The sequence below is a fragment of the Schistocerca cancellata genome, chromosome 8 (genome assembly GCF_023864275.1).
Source record: "Schistocerca cancellata isolate TAMUIC-IGC-003103 chromosome 8, iqSchCanc2.1, whole genome shotgun sequence".
NCBI classification, from domain to species: domain Eukaryota; kingdom Metazoa; phylum Arthropoda; class Insecta; order Orthoptera; family Acrididae; genus Schistocerca; species Schistocerca cancellata.
The window spans coordinates 140920877-140943488 of record NC_064633.1 but is presented as its reverse complement, the minus strand read 5'-3'; the positions used below and the strand labels follow the sequence as shown (position 1 = coordinate 140943488).

General features: G+C 45.2%; 1 protein-coding gene across 1 annotated transcript in view; it reads right to left on the bottom strand.

The window, feature by feature from the left end:
• The window catches only part of LOC126094455 (dmX-like protein 2), a 355200-nt gene that overhangs the window by 289350 nt on the left and 43238 nt on the right, over nucleotides 1–22612 (bottom strand). Inside the window, exon 10 of the mRNA XM_049908834.1 lies at nucleotides 9556–9661. Coding sequence (XP_049764791.1) covers nucleotides 9556–9661 — 106 coding nt within the window. The remainder of the gene's footprint in view (nucleotides 1–9555; nucleotides 9662–22612) is intronic.

The window sequence follows — 22612 nt, the reverse complement described above, 5'->3', positions numbered from 1 at the left end:
TGAAAGTACGGAAATAAGGGTGGCAGAACTAGTCACAGATTAGTTTGACTCTTGGGAAAGCATCACAGAAATGTTGAAATCCTAAACTGGCAAACTCTTGAAGGTAGATGCCTAGTATCTCATGAAAGCCTACTTATGAACTTTTAAGAACTAGTGTTAAGTAAAGAATCTAGAAAGAGTCTTCCATCTCCTATGTACAGCTTCCACAAAGATTATGAGAATTAGATTAGACTAATTACAGCATGCACAGAGCCACTTAAGTAATCATTCTTCCCATGCTCCATATACATTCTGAATGGGAGGAAGTCCTAATTGTAGTTTATGGATTATGTATGTAGATGACAGACTAAAAGAAAATCCAATGAAGATCACTTGAAAGAGATCAGTGAATAGAGAAGTCCCTTATAAAGTATCCCAAAAACTGAAAAACCATACTTTCTAGACATTAATTTAGACCAATGTTTGTCAAACTTTTTTACTCAAGAACCAATACTGACATTCTGGAGTGGCACCTATGGTTCCATATACATTAATAACATCACTAATTGATTACATACATATATTAATATGTAATCAATGTATGTGGGTGAAATAGAGTATATATAGCAAGGCTGCAACAGGAAAGCTGCTCGCCCCATTGCATTGTTTGGGGTGGTGAGAGGGAGTTTGTCATCAGTCTTCTGACTGGTTTGATGCAAACTGCCATGAATTCCAATCTGTGCCTTCTGCTGACCCCCCCCCCCCCCCCCCCCCCCCCGCCCCATTTTTACCCTCTACTGCTCCCTCTAGTACTATGGAAATTATTCTTTGACGTTTTAGCACATGTCCTTTCAGCTTGTCCATCTTGTCAATGTTTTCCATATGTTACTTTCTTTGCCTATTCCGCGGAGCACCTCCTCATACCTTATCTTATCAGTCTACCTAATTTTCAACATTCAATCACATCTCAAAAGCTTCAATTTTTTCTATTCCAGTTTTGCCATAGTCCACGAGTCACTACCATACAATGCTATACTCCACATGTTCAATCTCATAAAGTCCTTCCTCAGATTAAGGTCAATGTCCAATACTATCAGATTTCTCTTGGCCAGAAATGTCTCTTTGCTTGTGTTCATCTGCTCTTTTTGTCCTTGCCTCCCATCATGTTTTATTTTGCATTCAAGGCAGCAGAATTCCTTAACTTTGTATAATTTGTGGTCCCCAGTATTAAGGTTAAGTTGGTCACTTATCTAGTTTCTGCTACTGTTCATTACATTTGTCTTTCTTTGGTTTATCCTCAGTCCATACACTGTACTCATTACACTGTTCATTTCATTTAACATGTCGTGTAATTCTTCGTTTTCACTGAGGTCAGTAATGTCATCTGTGAATCTTATTGAAATTCTTTCATTCTGAATTGTGAATATGTATATCATTTTTGTCAACAACTTGGATGCACGAATCATTAACCTGACTGTGCAATAGTTCTCACACTTACCCATCCTTGCTGTCCTCAGGCTTTTGTGAATGATATTTTTCTGAACGTCTGATGGTATGTCACCAAGCTCACAGATTCTACACACCAACTTGAATAGCCACTTTCCCCAATGGGTTTAGAAATTATAAAGGAATATTATGTATCCCTTTTGCCTTATTTGATTGTAATTGTTCTAAAGCTCTGATAAACTCTAACTCTGTATTGCATCCGCTAAGTCTTCCGTGTCGACTCCCATTTCTTTCTAAATAGTGTCATCAGACAAGTCTTCCCCTCAACAGGCCTTCAATTTACTCTTTCCATCTGTCCGCCCTCTCTTCCATGCTTAACAGTGGAATTCCCATTGTACTCTTAATGCTGACACCCTCACTTTTACTTTCATAGAAGGCTGTCCTGACTTTTCTAAATGCTGAATCAGTACTTCTGACGAGCATTTCTTTTCTCATTTCTTCACATCCTTCCTGCTGCCATTTTGACTTGGCTTTCCTGCACTTCCTATTTATTTCATTCCTAAGTATTTCTGTATTCCCAAGTTACCCTCGCCATTTTTTTATTTCTTTCTTTAATCGATCGATTGCAGTATTTCTTCTGTTACTCCAGGTTTCTTCACAGTTACCTTCCTTGTACTTACATTTGCCTGTCCAACTTGTGTGGTTGCCCTTCTTAGAGATGTCTGTTCCCCTTAAACTGAACTACCTACGGTTGTGTTTATTACTGCAGTACCTACAGCCTCAATGAACTTCAAATTTACCATTCATCAGTACTTCGTATCCCACTTCTTAGCACACTGATTGTTCAGATGAGTCTCTTAAACTTTAGTCTGCTCTTCATCATCACTAAATTGTGATCTGAGTCTATATCTTTTGCTGGGCAGGGCTCACAATCCAATATCTAAGTTCGGAATCTCTGTATGACCATGAACAATCCAGCTGGAGTCTCCCTATACTGCCAGACCTTCCCCAAGTATACCTGCTCCTCTTGTTATTTTAAACTGTGTATTCACTATTACCAGCTGAAATTTACTGCAGAACTCATTTAGCCTTTCCCCTCTGACATGCCTGCCAACAATCCCATATTCTCCTCTAACTCTTCATTCTCCTCCTTTCCCTATAACAGTGTTCCAATCCTAACTGATGATTAGAGTATCATTTCTTTTTACATACTGAATCAATTGTTAGATATCCTCACATATGGAGTATGCTTTCTCTAGCTCGTAACCTTCTGCCGGTAATATTGGCATGCTTGCCTGAATTATCGTTGTTAGTGCTGGATTTCTGTAAATTCTCATGAGAATAACCCTAACACTGAACTGTTTATAGTAACTCACTCTCTACCCTACTTTCCTATTCACAATGAATAAATTTCTACTGCTGTTGATACTACCTCATATTCATCTGATCAAAAATACTTGTCATCTTTCCATTTCAATTCACTGACCTCCCACTCCTCCTCCCCACTCTATATCTAGACAGAATCTTTTCATTTCTTTTTTTAGATTTTCTAGCCTCCCTACCACTTTCAAATTGCTGACATTCCAACATTCCACAATCTGATTCATACAATCTTACCTTTCCATCGCTAGGGAAAGGGGTTGCCCTGAAGGTCAGTCCACTCCACCCTCTTTGACAAGGATGCTGGCAGAACAAGGATGTACTGGGCACCTATGGCCGCCATTGCTAATGATTTTTATTCGACACTGAAGTACTTACTAGGTCTGAATTTAAGATGCAAGAGGTTCTGATTACTGGTCAAAGACGCAACCACTAGACCGGGGGCTGACTTTTCGGACTGTTAGCTGCTAGAAGCATATTATGATGTATACGGCATCAAAAATACCAAAGCATCATTTAAAACTGCTTATAAAAGACGTCAATGCATAGATTGGTAGAGAAGATAAATAGAAGGTGATAGTATGAAGCTTTCCTGCACATAAATGAACCAATAAGAATGGAGAAAAGCTCATTAACTTTTTCAAACAGTCTGATTTAAAAAAAAGTAAACCTTTCTCAGAAAATTATCAAAGAGAACCAGTCTTCTCCTAATAAATACACATTCAGGCTCATATCCACTGGATCATGTGGCAAAAACCAATCCAGACAACAGGAATGAATTCATTAAGAAGCTTCATACAAAGATGATGAGAAAGTGGGATGAGGTCAGAGAAGCAATGATAGAAATGGTGAAAGAACTAGAACAACCACAAAGGAGGAGGCAACATAGTTGGTGGAGTAAGGTATGTGACAAAGTGACAGAGAATAGACTAACAGCTTGGAAAAAATGGAACCCCTGCAGAAAGGAAACAAATTGGAACACATCCACTGAGATCAGGGAACAGACATCAAAAATTATTTGCACAGAGAAATGGAAATACGACAAAAACAATTGGGGGGGGGGGGGGGGGGGAATAATACGAGTTTCAAATACAGACTTCTACAAAGTTTTCAAAGAAGATGTAACAGAAAAAGCAGGTGAGCCTGCATTTCAAAGATTCAACAGACACACTGATTACCAACAACATCAAAGGCAACTGTGAGTTGCAAGCAAAATACATCAAAAACCTTCTTAACTGCAAGGAACCAACACAATGACTAATTTTCAGAGAGCTTAAATAGCAAAATCCTCCTCAGTCACTGCGTCAAATTGAACAATGCATTGGGCAGCTCAAAAACAACAGAGTGCAAGGTGAAGAAGGGAAGTTGGCTGTGATGTGAAAAGGGAAGGGAAGTGGGCAGAAGAAACCATTTATGAGGTTATTAAGGATTGCTGGGAGCATGGAAGAACACGGAGTGACTGTAAACAAGCCATAATCAATCAGCTACATAAGAAGGGAGACAGGACAGACACCAACAATTACTGAGGCATATCTCTATGTCCAGTCACTTACAGAATTATACCTAAAGTTCTACTGAATAAGACAGAAGACGAAGCCTAACACACAACTGGAGAGTACCATGTGAGATTCAGAAAATATAGAAAATATATAGCAAATTTTTAACTTGAAAACAACCCTCAGGATCAGAAGAATGCAGAACATTCACACAGTTAATACATTCATTGATTTAAAAAAGCCTACAATTCTGTGGCTGGAGAGACAGACAGTATTCCTAACAATGGAAGAAGCAGGTATTGACAAAACCACTAGACAGTTAGTTGAACAGACACTAACAGACACAACTACTAAAGTTTAAATTCTTAAGAGAAGTTCTAAACCCTTCTGAATTAACACAGGTGTTGCGCAGGGTAATGGGCTCTCACCAATTCTCTTCAGCCCAATCTTGGACAAGGTCATGAGATAGTGGCATAAAGAAGTACAAGAGAAAAATATTGAAGGAATCATCTCTAACAAGGAAGACGAGGAACTGAGGTGTAAAGTCTCACTTTTGCAGATGACATTGCAGTAATTTCTAAGGACAAAACGGGTGAAAAGATAATGATAGAAACACTTCACAAAACTGTAGCTAAAACTAGATTTACAAATACTGTATGAGAAAACAGAATATATTTAACATAAATGTAACAGAAAAAAATACATACAGCCACAACATGGAAACATCAAAAGTGCTGATAGGTTTAAGTATTTGGGAGAATGGATCCAATCAAATGGAATTAACACAGTCACCCAAAACTGGTATAATACAAGATCAGCACCATACCAGGCAAAAATTAAACCTTACGCAATAGTAATTAAACGGGAAACACTTTACGGATCTGAATACCTAACACTGAATAAAAGAAATGGACAAGCAGAACTGGAAAAGGAAGGAAAATACCTAAAAAAATTTTACGGCTACAAAAGAAGAGAGATAACAACTAGACAAAGAGAAGAAATGAACATAGCAGAAACCTAGAAACAGTCACAGACAGAATAAGACAGAGGGGACTGAAGTTTTATGGTCATGTTTACAGAATGACAATAGGCTAACGATGAAAATATTTAATTTCATTTCCAAATTAGGAAAAGTACCTTGGGATGGATTGAAGAGCAAGAAGAGATCAGAGAAAACTTCATACAGACATCATACAGGACAGAAAGTTTCAGGCTGCTGATTAACAACAAAATTTCCTATCCAACAACAAAAAGACACAAAATAAACAGAGGCGGGCCATCAGTCAAACCATGAAAAACTTCTGGTTAGGTTCTAAGCAGTCTATAATTGGTCAAATTCTGTAATACAAAAATATTAATAAAAAATATGGCTTTGAACCACAAGCCACACAAGTACTTGATTCAGGCTGCATGCAGCACATAGGCTGTAGTTTGGCAACCACTGATTCACACACAAGTTTAAAACAGAAGGTTTTGAAGGATTAATTCTGGGAAACCAATTTCGAGATAACTAAGCAACACAGTGATCAAGAAATGAAGAGGGTAGCACAGATTGGAGGAGAGTGGATGTAACAACAAGGCACAGATTTTAGAAGAAGATATGATGAATCATGAATTACTGTCAGCATTGGTAGTATATTAGCAAAGTTTATTGTAGTGCTGCAGTATTAAAATGTGTAATATGAAAATTACACTTAATCTCCATTTCAGAAGATGAGACTGCCTCTACATACCACGTCATTACTGCACTAACAATTCACCTCAAATCTTATTGTTTCAGAAAATGGATTAACACCACTTCAGTTTATATCATATTAAAATAAAAGTTAACTGTAGCATAGGCATAGGCAAGTATCAGCATTAATTATTACAATGTTTAATGAGGATATATTGTTAAATCAATTAAAATTAATGACTCATTAGCTTTGTTGCTGGCACAATTTACTGCACGATATTCGATAATGTAAAAATATGTTGCTAACACTGTGTGCTCCCAATTATTATTGTGCAGATTATTCGGTTTGCAATATTTTTCTCTAGTAAACAGCAATATATAATCCACAGTGTGACAATAAACACGATTTCCATTGTTTAAACAACTGCCACGTGATAATAGAGTACCAATTCCATTGTTATTGGACAGCCTATTGTGTGTAAATCGAAAACCAACTCAGTTTTATGATGTTAATTAGCATGTAAGTGTCAATGAAGTAAGTTAAAAGAAATTTGTAAAAATGATGACGGAGAAACGAAAGAAACATTGTTGATATTAAAACAAAAATTAAAATTAAATGAAAGATCTGAGAAGGTGGGAACTTCCACAAAACTAAGTGCTGATTATGGTATTGAAATGCATTAAAAAGAATAAGCAGAAAATGCAGGATTTTGTCAGGGAAGGTGATTCTAGTTCAGGGCCACCTGTATGGAAAAAGCATGAAGAGATCTACATCTGAGAACCAGATGCTGCTATTTTGTAATGGTTTAGCCAAAAAAGAGCAGAAGGTATAATTGTTTCATAAGTACTGTGTGATGAAAAAGCCAAATTTTGTCTTGACACTCTAAGGTTGCAGAGAGGATTTAATACCTCATCTGGGTGGCTAACCATATTTAAACAATGTCTTGGGATCCGTGAACTTATTGTGCAAGGACAGTAGCTGATTCCTTCTGGGAAGAATTTCAGAAATTTGTGGAAGTACAGGATTTCACATGAGACAAAATTTATAACGCATACGAAAGAGGTCTGTACTGGAAATGTCTACTGAGCAGAACCCTTGCTTTTAAGAGCAAAGTTTGTGCTTTTGTGCTCCTGGATGTAAGTCGTCTAAAGGGTGCATTATGATTTGGTGCACTGCTAATGCTCTGGAAATCACAAAGTGAAGCTACAAGAGATTGGAATTTAAAAAAACCCTGAGCAATCAAGGATATCGCAGCTGAGCGTCTCTCTATGCATTATTACACTAAAAAGGAGCATGGGTGGACAGTGAAATTTCATTTTGTACCACAAGATTGGTGATTTTTTAGAATAAAAACAATTGCCACAAAAGGCTGTTCTATTACTTGACAACTCCCCTTCACAGCTTGATAAGAGGATTCTCATATCTGATGATGGTCTCAATGTAACTAAGTTTTTACATCCAAAGGTGACTCCCATTATACATACAATGGACCAAGGCATAATTGCACTGATAGAATGCTGATAGAATGCACTACTGGACTAGTCTATTGAGAGTGCAGGTCGCTGTTGACGATGATGATGATGATTTGTTGTCATTCTGGAAGAAATTGACAGTTCTAAGTGCAATACACAGGGTTTCTGATACCTAGTAGGAAGTCAAGCCATGTACACTAGTTCAATCATGGAGGACAACTTTTCCAGATATGGAAGAAACTGATCTTCAAGGTTTCAGAGATGAAGAAATAACAACTGCACAAATAATGAATCTGACAATGGGACTGAAAGTCATGAAGATGCCAATGAAGAAAACTTTAATCAGTGGCTGAAGACTGCCATATGTGAAACCAGTTTCAGAACATGAGTGATGCCGAAATTGTGACAGCTGCTTCACAGTAAAACAAAGAAGAGCACTGTGAATGTGAAAGATGGGATGAAAACAATGACCTTGTCAGATACTGTACTACACTGCAATGTGTTGATACTCTTCTAGATTATATGAACCCAAGGGTGTTTCAATACAGTCACATGATCTCTGCACGAAAAATTTGAAATGACGTACAAAAAAATTTCGGCTGCTCTCAGAAGCAGACCTACAACGCAGACTATTTTAGGAAGTAAACAAGCCTACATCACCTATGCACAGAACTTCGATAAACTTTATCAAAACTAGACATAGTTGTCTCACTGGGAATTCCGCGATCGTTCAATAAGTAAAATATGGAGTTTCAGTCTTCGATCGCTATTCTTTATTTTCAATTACCGGTTTCGGGCTAGCTGCCCATCTTCAGATCTGTTAGACAATGTTAAAAATGTAATTAATAAGAGAGATACAGTTAGTGAAAAACTATCTTAGTTTACAAAATGAAATTTTGGAACATATAAAATGCCAACATACCATATGTTGTAGTTACAGAGTAACTTGTCCGTACAGAACACACTGTTCACTGTCATAAGTAAAGTAAATTTCAATCTGTTAAAACATTATATCGCAGTATTTAAGAGTAATCTGATTGGTAACAGTAAAAAGTGCCCTCTACCTATAACAATTGTGCATCTGTTATTATTTCGCCGTATATATTATTGGCGAATATTCTTTTTAATAAAACAATTTTTAAGGTAATAACGAATGAATAATCTTTTTGAGTGGACCATGAAACGAAAAATTTTTACATTAATTTAAAATTTCTTTATAAAGAAACATAAAATATAATTAAAATGTAGATATCCTTCCGAAAATGTGCGTCTACTCTTCTTTGTTTTTGATTGGTGGTTGAGTGGATTTCCCTATGCCTGAGCGTATCCACTCAACCACCAATCAAAAACAAAGAAGAGTAGACGCACATTTTCGGAAGGATATCTACATTTTAATTATATTTTATGTTTCTTTATAAAGAAATTTTAAATTAATGTAAAAATTTTTCGTTTCATGGTCCACTCAAAAAGATTATTCATTTGTTATTACCTTAAAAATTGTTTTATTAAAAAGAATATTCGCCAATAATATATACGGCGAAATAATAACAGATGCACAATTGTTATAGGTAGAGGGCACTTTCTACTGTTACCAATCAGATTACTCTTAAATACTGCGATATAATGTTTTAACAGATTGAAATTTACTTTACTTATGACAGTGAACAGTGTGTTCTGTACGGACAAGTTACTCTGTAACTACAACATATGGTATGTTGGCATTTTATATGTTCCAAAATTTCATTTTGTAAACTAAGATAGTTTTTCACTAACTGTATCTCTCTTATTAATTACATTTTTAACATTGTCTAACAGATCTGAAGATGGGCAGCTAGCCCGAAACCGGTAATTGAAAATAAAGAATAGCGATCGAAGACTGAAACTCCATATTTTATTTCGATAAACTTTCTAACAAAGAATACATGTTTGAAAGTATCTCGATTAGCCTTTTTTTATTATTATTATTATTATTCATGCATCTTCTCCTCCACTCACCAGGAATAACTGGGAGTACACCATATTACATGAACTTTATTTTAATAAAATGGTGTCACTGATTCCTTCAAACTACCTAAGATGCAATAAACCATAGTGTTTTCAACATACCTGATAGACTGGTGACTGTGGCCACTGCTTGAGGGGAAGCTGCCGTGGTGTTCATCGCTGCTCTCGTCTTGAGACTGAGACTTGCCAATTTTTGCTTGTCTCTTTCCTGATAACACAAGGGGAAAAGGATACTACTAACATCACTATATAATACAATCACACAAATGGCAAACACATTAAGATTCATTGAGTGGTACCTATGCTGAAATCAATCAATGACTTAAAAAGACAAGATCTGGTTTCATCTGTATAACAGATACAATGGCTGCTGGCAGTGATAACAGTGCATGTGTAAGATTAAGAATTATCAATGGTATGACTTGATTAGCAGGATAAGGGCCAGGATATAGATGAAATTGCCAGAAAGCAATATACAGATAAGTCTTTCATACCCACAATTATATAGTTGAATAAAGAAAACACATTTAAGATATGACAGGAAAACTCCTCACCATACACAAGGAATGTTGAGCAGTGGATACGCACATAAAAATTGTACATCATACCCAAGATTTCAAACTTTTCTTCAGAGCACATACATACACATACTTAAATCAGAGGTACTTGGATGGGATTGTTGAAGTGGAGGAGAACTGAAAGAGGAGCTTGGGTTGCGGAATGAGATGGGGCAGAAGTTGGACGAGATGCAGGAATGTGAAGAGGAGGTAAGAGGAGGAGTGAGTGGAGCTGATGGGAGGGGGCAGTAAAGGGGCGGTAAAGGGGGGAGAGGGGCGGTAAAGGGGGGAGAGGGGCAGTAAAGGGGGGTGGCGTAAAAGGTGGGAGGGGCAGTACAAGAGCGGAGGGGGGAGGGGCAGGCAGAGGGGGGAGTGGGGAGAGGGGCGGTGCGAGGGCGGAGGGGTGAGAGGGGCGGTGCGAGGGCGGAGGGGTGAGAGGGGCGGCGCGAGGGCGGAGGGGTGAGAGGGGCGGCGCGAGGCCGGAGGGGTGAGAGGGGCGGCGCAAGGCCGGAGGGGGGAGACGGGCGGCGCAAGGCCGGAGGGGGGAGACGGGCGGCGCAAGGCCGGAGGGGGGAGAGGGGCGGCGCAAGGCCGGAGGGGGGAGACGGGCGGCGCAAGGCCGGAGGGGGGAGACGGGCGGCGCAAGGCCGGAGGGGGGAGACGGGCGGCGCAAGGCCGGAGGGGGGAGACGGGCGGCGCAAGGCCGGAGGGGGGAGACGGGCGGCGCAAGGCCGGAGGGGGGAGACGGGCGGCGCAAGGCCGGAGGGGGGAGACGGGCGGCGCAAGGCCGGAGGGGGGAGACGGGCGGCGCAAGGCCGGAGGGGGGAGACGGGCGGCGCAAGGCCGGAGGGGGGAGACGGGCGGCGCAAGGCCGGAGGGGGGAGACGGGCGGCGCAAGGCCGGAGGGGGGAGACGGGCGGCGCAAGGCCGGAGGGGGGAGACGGGCGGCGCAAGGCCGGAGGGGGGAGACGGGCGGCGCAAGGCCGGAGGGGGGAGACGGGCGGCGCAAGGCCGGAGGGGGGAGACGGGCGGCGCAAGGCCGGAGGGGGGAGACGGGCGGCGCAAGGCCGGAGGGGGGAGACGGGCGGCGCAAGGCCGGAGGGGGGAGACGGGCGGCGCAAGGCCGGAGGGGGGAGACGGGCGGCGCAAGGCCGGAGGGGGGAGACGGGCGGCGCAAGGCCGGAGGGGGGAGACGGGCGGCGCAAGGCCGGAGGGGGGAGACGGGCGGCGCAAGGCCGGAGGGGGGAGACGGGCGGCGCAAGGCCGGAGGGGGGAGACGGGCGGCGCAAGGCCGGAGGGGGGAGACGGGCGGCGCAAGGCCGGAGGGGGGAGACGGGCGGCGCAAGGCCGGAGGGGGGAGACGGGCGGCGCAAGGCCGGAGGGGGGAGACGGGCGGCGCAAGGCCGGAGGGGGGAGACGGGCGGCGCAAGGCCGGAGGGGGGAGACGGGCGGCGCAAGGCCGGAGGGGGGAGACGGGCGGCGCAAGGCCGGAGGGGGGAGACGGGCGGCGCAGGGCCGGAGGGGGGAGACGGGCGGCGCAGGGCCGGAGGGGGGAGACGGGCGGCGCAGGGCCGGAGGGGGGAGACGGGCGGCGCAGGGCCGGAGGGGGGAGACGGGCGGCGCAAGGCCGGAGGGGGGAGACGGGCGGCGCAAGGCCGGAGGGGGGAGACGGGCGGCGCAAGGCCGGAGGGGGGAGACGGGCGGCGCAAGGCCGGAGGGGGGAGACGGGCGGCGCAAGGCCGGAGGGGGGAGACGGGCGGCGCAAGGCCGGAGGGGGGAGACGGGCGGCGCAAGGCCGGAGGGGGGAGACGGGCGGCGCAAGGCCGGAGGGGGGAGACGGGCGGCGCAAGGCCGGAGGGGGGAGACGGGCGGCGCAAGGCCGGAGGGGGGAGACGGGCGGCGCAAGGCCGGAGGGGGGAGACGGGCGGCGCAAGGCCGGAGGGGGGAGACGGGCGGCGCAAGGCCGGAGGGGGGAGACGGGCGGCGCAAGGCCGGAGGGGGGAGACGGGCGGCGCAAGGCCGGAGGGGGGAGACGGGCGGCGCAAGGCCGGAGGGGGGAGACGGGCGGCGCAAGGCCGGAGGGGGGAGACGGGCGGCGCAAGGCCGGAGGGGGGAGACGGGCGGCGCAAGGCCGGAGGGGGGAGACGGGCGGCGCAAGGCCGGAGGGGGGAGACGGGCGGCGCAAGGCCGGAGGGGGGAGACGGGCGGCGCAAGGCCGGAGGGGGGAGACGGGCGGCGCAAGGCCGGAGGGGGGAGACGGGCGGCGCAAGGCCGGAGGGGGGAGACGGGCGGCGCAAGGCCGGAGGGGGGAGACGGGCGGCGCAAGGCCGGAGGGGGGAGACGGGCGGCGCAAGGCCGGAGGGGGGAGACGGGCGGCGCAAGGCCGGAGGGGGGAGACGGGCGGCGCAAGGCCGGAGGGGGGAGACGGGCGGCGCAAGGCCGGAGGGGGGAGACGGGCGGCGCAAGGCCGGAGGGGGGAGACGGGCGGCGCAAGGCCGGAGGGGGGAGACGGGCGGCGCAAGGCCGGAGGGGGGAGACGGGCGGCGCAAGGCCGGAGGGGGGAGACGGGCGGCGCAAGGCCGGAGGGGGGAGACGGGCGGCGCAAGGCCGGAGGGGGGAGACGGGCGGTACCTTGAGCTGTTGAGATGATTATTTGCACCATTAGTACGGTTGATGGAATTTGCTCCTTATCTCGAGTTCTCATCTTTTCCCTCCAATGTAAACGCATGTTCACAAGTACAAGTGACTGGTAGTGAACACTGGTGAATTGCTATGACTGCACATTCATTTGTGTTCACTTTCATTCATTCCGGTCTGAATGAGGCTTTAGAAGCAGCCTGAGCACGCTGGAGGAGGAGGAGGAGGAGGAGGAGGAGGAGGAGGAGGAGATTAGTGTTTAGCGTCCCGTCAACAGCGAAGTCATCAGAGATGGAGTACAAGCTCTGATTAGAGAAGGACTGAGAAGGATGGGGCCGTGCCATTTTGAAGACAGCACCCTGGAATTTGCCTTAAGCGATTTAGGGAAATCACGGAAAACGTAAATCAGGATGGCTGATGCCGGTTTGAACCTTTGTCCTCCTGAATGTGAGTCCAGTGTGCTAACCACTGTGCTGCCCTGCTCACTTGAGTATACTGCAGTAGCAGGGGTGACTAACATAGGTAAAGTTATTATGCACACATTGGTGGCAGTAAAAATAAACATCTTGCAAACCAATATCAAGTCAATTGTCAAATAAGTTTCTCAAAGAAATAATCACATAGCCAACATGCAACACAAATATATTAAATCTCCTAATCTCCTGGTAAGAAACAGGCCCGATCGTTTTGAAAAAGTCATCAAAGACAGCGACCATGATGCTACTACAGGAACAATGCCTACTAAGGGCATTATTAAAATCTGACTAAGGCAGAACAATAACATTCTTCTGAAAAACGTGTTTAATTACAAGGAGATTGGATGGGCTGCCAATATTTATATTCAGAAGGTGATTTACCAATGACTTCCCACACACACTTTTAAAAATACAGAATAATTCCACTTTTACATTCCCGGAATTCACGTTTTCCGCCATTTATGACTTCTTTTTTTTTTTTTTTATTGCTCCCATCAAATTTACTATGCCCACAATGTTAATTTGCACCTGATTTTGCATCAACATATTTATAATTTTCCAACAATTCACGCATTACGAAAAAATGTTTGTGGAGAAAAAAATGATGCTAGCATGATGTTGGCTGTCAAGTAGTGTTTACAAATATTACGTGGTTAATTTCTTGACACCAGGGCACTCTACTCTGCGGATTTGAGCTGGTAAACGTGTAAAATTTGGAACAATTTGTACCATACCTCCCACAGCTGCCAAGCTCTACTTGGCATAGTGGCTGATGGGAATAACTAGGTTCATTCAAATGAAGATATCATGACCAATCACAACCATTTCCCAACTCTCTACTGTGCAAACACTGTTTTGTGATTGTTGTGATCATTGTGATTGGTTGGGTGGTTCAAAAGAGGGGGAAGGGGACCAAACTGCGAGGTTATCAGTCCCTTGTTCCCGGTAAAATAATTACACAAAGGAAAGAAGAAAAGAGACATATAGCACAATAACAGGAGAAAGGAAGAACCAGAAAGACAGAAGGGCAACCAACACTACTATGGATAAAACAGGAAGAGAAAACCACAGAGAGAAGCAAGAAACAGGTAGAAGGGATAAAAACAGAGAGCAGATGACTGTGGATGGCTGACCACAAAAATAAAAAGGAAAAACCAGACATTCTGTGACACATTAAAACATCCAGCCTAAAAGCATTAGAGTGGAGAACACAAAGGGACGAAGGACATGCGCTAAAACTTATATAGAATGATAAAACCCACGGTCACATAGAAAACGTAAAACTAAATTAGCCGATGAGGCATTGTCAGCTAAAATTAATGGCAAAAAGTCCAGTAACTGAAGAGTCTGTTGCAGGGCAGCAAAAGGAGGACAGCTCCCCAAGATATGGGCCACTGTCAGCCGGGCACCGCACTGACACTGAGGTGGGTCATCATGGCACAGGGGGTAGCCGTGTGTCAACCAAGCGTGGCCAATGCGGAGCCAACAGAGAACCACAGAGTCCCTACAAGAGCCCTGCGTGGAGGTCTTCCACATACTCGTAGTCTCCTTAATGGCACGCAGCTTGTTGTGTGTACTGAGATTATGCCATTCCGTCTCCCAAAGCCACAAAACCTTGCGGCCTAGTACTGAACACAGGTCAGTTGCAGAGAATCCCATCTCCGTAAGTGGTTTCCGTGTATCCTATTTGGCCAGTCTGTCGGCAAGTTTGTTGCCTGGAATTCCGATGTGACCTGGGATCCAGACAAACACTACTGAGCAACTGGACCGTTCCAGGGCATAGATGGACTCCTGGATGGTTGCTACCAAAGGACGATGCGGGTATCACTGGTCGTTAGCTTGTAGGCTGCTCAAGGAGTCACTACACAGAAGAAATGACTTACCAGGGCATGTAAGGATGTGCTCAGGAGCACGAGATAACCGGCTCGGCAGTGAAAACACTGCACGAATTGGGCAAGGAATGCTGTTCAATACGTCCTCCATGGACATCGAGAAGCTGACGTGTTCATCAGGCATTGAGCCGTCAGTGTAAACCACTTCATGGCCTCGGTATATGTCAAGAATTGAGAGGAAGTGGCAGCAGAGAGCTGGGGGGTTAATTGAGTCCTTAGGGCCATGTGAAAGGACCAAGCAAAGTTGCTGTCTAGGTTTACACCATGGAGGAGTACATGAATTGACCTCAAATATAGGTGGTAAAGGCAAGGACTCCAGTTCGGAAAGAAGGGATCGGATATGAACCGCAATTAGAAGCCCTGACTTGGGCTGCCGATGTGTGAGATGAACTGCTGTGGGCAGGAAAAGAAGACAGTAATTTGGATGCGCCGGAGGACTATGAACGTGTGCAACACAACTTGCCAGTAGTTATGCACACCTAATCTGCAATCAAGGGACTCCAGCCGGCACCAGGATACTCGTCCTAAAACCTTCCATCACTAGGCGAATGCCACAGTGGTGCACTGGGTCAAGTAAACGCAGCACTGAGGGCACCGCCGAACCATAAACCAGACTCCCACAGTCAAGGCGGGATTGAACAAGGACTCTGTAGAGCTGCAGCAGCATAGAGCGATCTGCATCCCAGTTGGTGTTGCTCAGGCAGCGGAGGGCACTGAGGTGCTGCCAGCACTTCCGCTTAAGCTACTGAATGTGAGGACGCCACATCAATCAGGCATCAAAAACCAGTCCTAAGAATCGATATGTCTCCACTACAGTGAGTGGATCGTCATTAAGGTAAAGTTCTGGTTCCAGATGAACGTTACGATGCCAACAGAAGTGCACAACACATGACTTTGCAGCTGAAAACTGGAAAACATGGGCTAGAGCCCCTGACTGCACCTTGTGGATCCTCCCTGTAGGTGCTTCTCAGCAACACCAGTTCTGGTGGAGCAGTACGAAATGCAGAAGTCTGCACACAGGGAAGTGAGACGGATGGCCCTACAACTGCCGCTAGACCATGAATGGCCATTAAAAATAGAGATACACTCAATAAAGAGCCGTGTGGGATCCCGGTCTATTGGATATGGGGGAACTACGGGAGGCACCAACTTGGACACGCAAAGTATGAATCTACAGAAAATTTTGGATAAAAATTGGGAGTGGGCCTTGGAGACCCCACTAGTATAATGTGGCAAGGATATGATGTCGCCAGGTCATGTCATATGATTTTTGTAAATTAAAAAAGATGGCAACCAGGTGTTGGTGTCTGGAAAAGGCTGTTTGAATGGCAGACTCGAGGGACACAAGATTATCAGGGGTAGAGCGACCCTGGCGGAAGCCACCCTGACATGGAGCCAGTAGGCCACGTGACTCCAGGACACAGCCCAACCTTCGACACAACATTCATTCCAGCAGTTTACAAAGAATGTTGGTGAGGCTGATGGGCCGATAGCTATCCACATCAAGTGGACTTTTACCAGGCTTGAGCACCGGAATTATGGTGCTCTCCCACCATTGCGATGGAAAGATGCCATCGCACCACATCCGGATGTAGATGATGAGGAGATGTTGCTTGTAGTCAGATGAGAGATGTTTAATCATCTGACTGTGGATCCAATCTGGCCCAGGAGCAGTGTCAGGGCAATGTGCAAAAGGCACTGATGAGCTCTCACTCTGTAAATGGGGGCACTATAGGATTCACTGTGGCATGTAGTGAATGAGAGGACTTCCCTTCCAGCCACCGGGAACACCTGTTGGGGTCTGGTACCCAAAAACACGTTTGATCCTTGCACAGACTTGGGAAGGTGACGTATGGCACACAATGTTCGAGACCTATTTCTCCCAACATTCCTGCTTCCGTCGTCTGATAAGTTGGCGAACGTGGGCACGGAGCCATTTAAAGGCTATGAGGTGCTCCACGGAAAGGTGTCGCTTATGCCAATACTCCTTAATTGCTTCAGCAACTTCCAGAGACCATCAAGGGATTGCCTTTCGCTGGGGGCATCCTAAAGATAGAGGGATTACCTTTTATGCTGCAGAAACTATTGTTTTAGTTATCTGCTGAACCATCACATCGATGCTGCCATGTGGGAAAGATTCAATGGTGACAGCAGAGGCGAAAGCTTCCCAGTCCGCCTTGTTTAAAGCCCATTAGGGCAGGTGTCTGTGGACCTGACACCAGGGCAGTGACAGGAAGATGGGGACGTGGTCACTACCGCACAGGTCGTCACGTGCTCTCCAGTGGATGGCTGGGAGAAGTCCTGGGCTGCAAATTGATAAATCATTGGCAGAGTAACTACCATGAGCCACACTGAAATGTGTGGCAGCCCCATTATTTAAGAGACAGAGGTTGAACTGAAACAGTATAGTTTTGACATCTCTGCCTCTGCCAGTAAGCACAGTGTCATCCCACAAGGGGGTTATGGGCATTAAAATCTCCTAAAAGTAGGAAAGGTTTAGAGAGTTGATCAATCAGTGCAGCTAATACATTCAGGGGTACTGCACCATCTGCACGAAGATACACATTGCAGACAGTTATTTCCTGTATCTTCCTTATTCTGACAGCCACAGCTTCAAGAGGGGTTTGAAGGGGCACAGTTTCACTACGCACTAAGTTTAGAACATAAACGCAAACTCCATGCGACACTCGATTATAGTCGCTATGGTTTCTGTAATATCCCTTATAGCCATGGTGGACAGGGGTCTGCATTGCTGGGAACCAGGTTTCCTGGAGGGCAGTGCAGAAAGCAGGCGTAAAGCTTAACAGTTGCCGTAGCCCAGCCAGGTGGTAGAAAAAAATGCTGCAATTCCACTGGAGGATGACATCATAAGACTGAGAAGGCATGGAACATTCAATGAGGCAGTTTACGCCTCAGGATCACCTGCTGCCACCGTCTGATTGCCTGAGCAGTCTATATCCATTGTGTCTGAGGGTCCGGCGAGATCTAGGTCCTCAGCGGCTGCCAGAATCTCCACCCCATCTTCAGATGCAGAGCTTGTAGGTAGCGGTGCTGTGGGTGCTGCCACAATTCCCTTGGTCTTGAGGATCTCCTTTTTGAATTGCTCTCACTGCTCCTTGGGTTTCCTTGGCTGGGAGGACTTCATTGATTCAGTCTCTGGGACTTGGATGAACGTGAAGCACTATGAACCTGGGAAGGAAGTGACCCAAGGGACTCTTTCCTAGCGAGAGGAGCCGGAGAAGACTTACACTTCTCCGGCGCAGAAGTGGGGACTGATATATCCCCGATGGTTCGGGGGGGAGTGGGGGGGGGGGGGGGGAGGGTGTTGCTCCAGAGGTAGGTGGTGGAGGAGCAATAGGCAGGGAAGTGCCCGCCACCACCAACGGGGCAGGTGTACTCTTCCGGCTCTGAGAGGTGACTGGGGTGGCAGAGCTGATGGGGCTAGAACTGTTGTAGTGGTCGTGTAAAACGATGTCATGTGTCCAAGATGAAGGCGTTCAAATTTCCTCTTAGCCTCAGTGTAGCTCGTTGGTTCAGGGTCTTGTACTCCAAGATTTTCCTTTCTTTCTGAAGAATCCTGCAGTCAGGCAAGCAAGGTGAATGGTGCTCTTCCCAGTTGACACAGATGGGAGGCAGGGCACATGGAGTGTTAGGATGTGATGGACGTCTGAAATCTCAACATGTGATGCTGGAAGTACAAGACTTATGGGGGAACTTCCAGCATTTAGAGCACCGCATTGGGGGAGGGATATAGGGCTTTACATCACAGCGGTAGATCATCACCTAGACCTTCTCGAGTAATGCATCACCCTCTAAGGCCAAGACGAAAGCACCAGCGACAACCTGATTATCTCTTGGACCGCAGTGGCTACGCCGAACGAAATGACACCTCGTTGCTCTAAATGGTGCGCAGCTCATCGTCAGACCGCTAAAGAAGGTCACTGTGAAATATGATACCCTGGACCATATTTAAGCTCTTATGGGGCGTGATGCTTACAGAAACATCCCCCAGCTTATCACAAGCGAGTAACGCCCGTGACTGGGCAGAGGTTGCTGTTTTGATCAAGACTAACCCAGATCTCACTTTGGACAAGCCTTCGACCTCCCCAAACTTGTCCTCTAAATGCTCAACAGAAAACTAAGGCTTCATTGTCATGAAATATTCTCCATCAGCACTTGAACATACAAGGTAGCAGGGAGAATAAGAGCCACTGCCATCCTTAGCCTGACATTCCTCCTATGGTGTGGCCAGGGAGGGGAACGATTTGGGGTCGTATTATGTGTGTTGAATTGAGCTCGTGAGCACTTAAGAGACTGTTGGTGTTTGACCACTAGTGAAAGATGATGTACTGCGCTTCACGTGTGTCACCCACCCTCTCCAACCAGGTGCCCTCCCCACAGGCGCCATCCTGCCACAGCTAAGTCTACTGGCAGGATGGCCATTGCCGGGAGTCCCAATGCTCCAGGGTGACGCCCATCTACTTCTTGGCATACGCGGGGAGTTAACGGCGCAGGCATCAGCAGAGTGATCTCTGTGTGGTCAGGGGGCTACAACCAACATGGTACATGGCGGCCCCACCACAACGGACTGGCTACCGTGTTGGATATCAGGTGCAACCAAGCAAACAATTCGATTATCATCGTTAGCGTAGAAAACGATACTGCACAGCTGATGGAAAAATACACACCCAGGAGGGTGACCTCAACCAACAGTTGGAGAATGAGCAGAAGTGCAGATCCACGTCAACGAAGGATGCAATAGGTCTCAGTGAATGATGGACACAAAGCACTGTGTAAGGCGCCCTTTCCCAATTGGCTCGCTCTTCAGAAAAATTTTGAAAAATGGTCAAACCCTACAGGGGACCATCACACAAAGGCCGAAACGTGTGAGACTCCATTTAGTCACCTCTTATGACTGGTAGCAATACCTCGGGCCTATTCTAAATCCCAGACCCACAGGGAGGGATCATAGTGACACCTTTGTCAAACCATATTTAGCGTGTTTCGGCATATGGCCACTTGGAGCAATAGTTGACACTGTCATTCACTTTGCATTGCTCAAATGTTTTTAGTTTAACCACAGTGCTGATTACGTATTTTATTCATGCTGAGCAAAATGTGTTTCGAGAATTTATTCCCATTTTCAAGTGCAATATTTACGTATTTATTTTTTGTGATGTTACACAGTAAACTGTGTGAGTGGTAGTTTTTGTGTGTGTGTGTGTGTGTGTGTGTGTGTGTGGGGGGGGGGGGGGGGGGTTCTATGTAACTGGTGAGGCACAGAACCTGATAAACTAAAAAAGATGACTACAGTCCAAGAGATGCAGAATAATACATGTTCAAATACCACTCAAAATACTTATTTACGTGTTTGCTCTCAGCAATGTGAAAAAATTCTAGAAACGTGTCATGCTAAGCATTAAAAAATCTGTAACTAGTGCAGTATTTCATTATTTAAATAATGAATGACAGCTGCAAGCCTTCAAAAACATCGATTATGACATGAAACTGAGTCAAACGTTCCTACTTCCCAGACAGTTATCAGTTACAGTTACATCAGCAGTTTTTATTACATAATAAATCTTCATTAGATAACAAACAAGTCCCTGACAACTGTTTTGATGCCTGTTATGTACATATATCACATATAAAGAGCAAGGTGGTATCCTATACATAACTTTCACAGTGTAAAACATTATTTGCCACAATTTACATTTTCCTGCCTTTTACAACATTTTTTTGAAGTCTCTTGAAAAGCGTAAAAGCGGGGTTTCACTATAGTAAACTGTACATCACTTATAAAATTGTTAGTTCCTTCTGCCTCATTCCTCTCTGAGGAAGGAATTAAAGTTCTCAAAGCTACGTGCAGTTTTTCCTATTTTTAAATGAGTCGTCAGCAACACTTCATGCCAAGTCTCAAAAATAAATGCTCGTAACATTAAAGACATGAGCTGCAGTTGAACAAAAAAGTCATAGTGACACTTATTACTCAGGTAATGAGTTCAGGGGAACATACATGGGAATGCTGCATCATCAATCTTGGCAAGGTCCCAGTGGGGGCAGTTTGTTTTAGCCTTCCTCCGACCTGTTATGAAGTGTTAAATGTGTGTCTGAATTATGTAGACAGCATGTACTAGTTCTTGTACAATGTAGTGTTGGATTTGTGTTGTTTTGGATGAAAGGAAGAGAGAGCGTGACACTTGGTGCCAGCCAACAGCCCACTCCTCTCGAAGAGCACCAAGGGCCCCACTGAGCTAAATGTCCTAAGCTGATGGATGGATCACGATCAACTTCAAATGCCCTCATTTTGTGACACACTGAGGAGATGCTGGAATTTAATCCAGGACATTGGTGCAAAGGCGATTAGAAACTTTACTGACAGTGAAAGTTTTCTGCCACCAGGATTTGAACTGCTTAGCTCTGAGTTAAACACCACTGCACAGACAAGGGTTAGCATTCTCAGTTACGGGGGCAAGTAACTGAACCTCCAACAAATTGTAAATTGTGCTTTGATAAATACAATGATATTTTTATGAATTATTGTGAAAGTGCTTGTCATAAGCAGAAGCAATTATAAACAAGTACAACTGAAAACAAACAATACAGTTCAGGAAATACAGAGCTAACAAAAACAATATCTCCCACATCTAGAAAGGATTAAACATGACCAGTTCCTGTGACAAGTTTATTTTTATCATCTGAAAGGAAAACATAACTCTGGCTTACATCAACCAATTATCATACTTTCCTATATCCAACAGCACCTAATCTTGAGCATAAGATAAAGTGACAGACACTTTGTGAATTAATGAACTTGGAAGCAACGGAAACTTTTATAGCAAAGAAACATTATCTTCCTATTGGGCTCCTTGCATTTCTTTAATGCTACATAAATACCAGAAAGTTGATACTGAATGGAATAGGGTACATTTTGCCTTGTATTCCCAATAATTTTCTACCCGTTACACAAAAGATACCCCATCTATTCAGCAACTACCGTATTTACTCGAATCTAAGCCGCACTTTTTTTCCGGTTTTTGTAATCCAAAAAACCGCCTGCGGCTTAGAATCGAGTGCAAAGTAAGCGGATGTTCTGAAAAATGTTGGTAGATGCCGCCACAACTAACTTCTGCCGTCGAATATATGTAGCGCTACACAGGCATGCTTTGCAAGCACAAAGATAAATACTGGCGCCAAAACCTCTGCGTCAGTAAATAAATTTAAAAAAAAGGTGGAAGACGAGCTTTTTTCCCCCGCCCCGAGTTTCGGCTACTGCATTTTCACACATTAACCAACGAAGTAAATACAAATTCCGTATTGTTCATCTTCGAATGTAACAGCATTTCAATGGGCTACGAAAATCCGACTGGCAAGACTGGGATGTTTGTCAATATGGCCAACTCTACGTTCTGAATTTTTTCCTACCTGTGAGAAGAGATGGTTGTTAATAGGAACTTTTATGAATTGTGAATCACATGCAGTATTCTCTTCACCATACGATTAATACGAATATAAACATTTTGCCATGTATTCTTTCGTGTTTGCTGCTATGTTATTTAAATCCTGTCTGCCTAATAAACTACGAAACTAGTGTGAG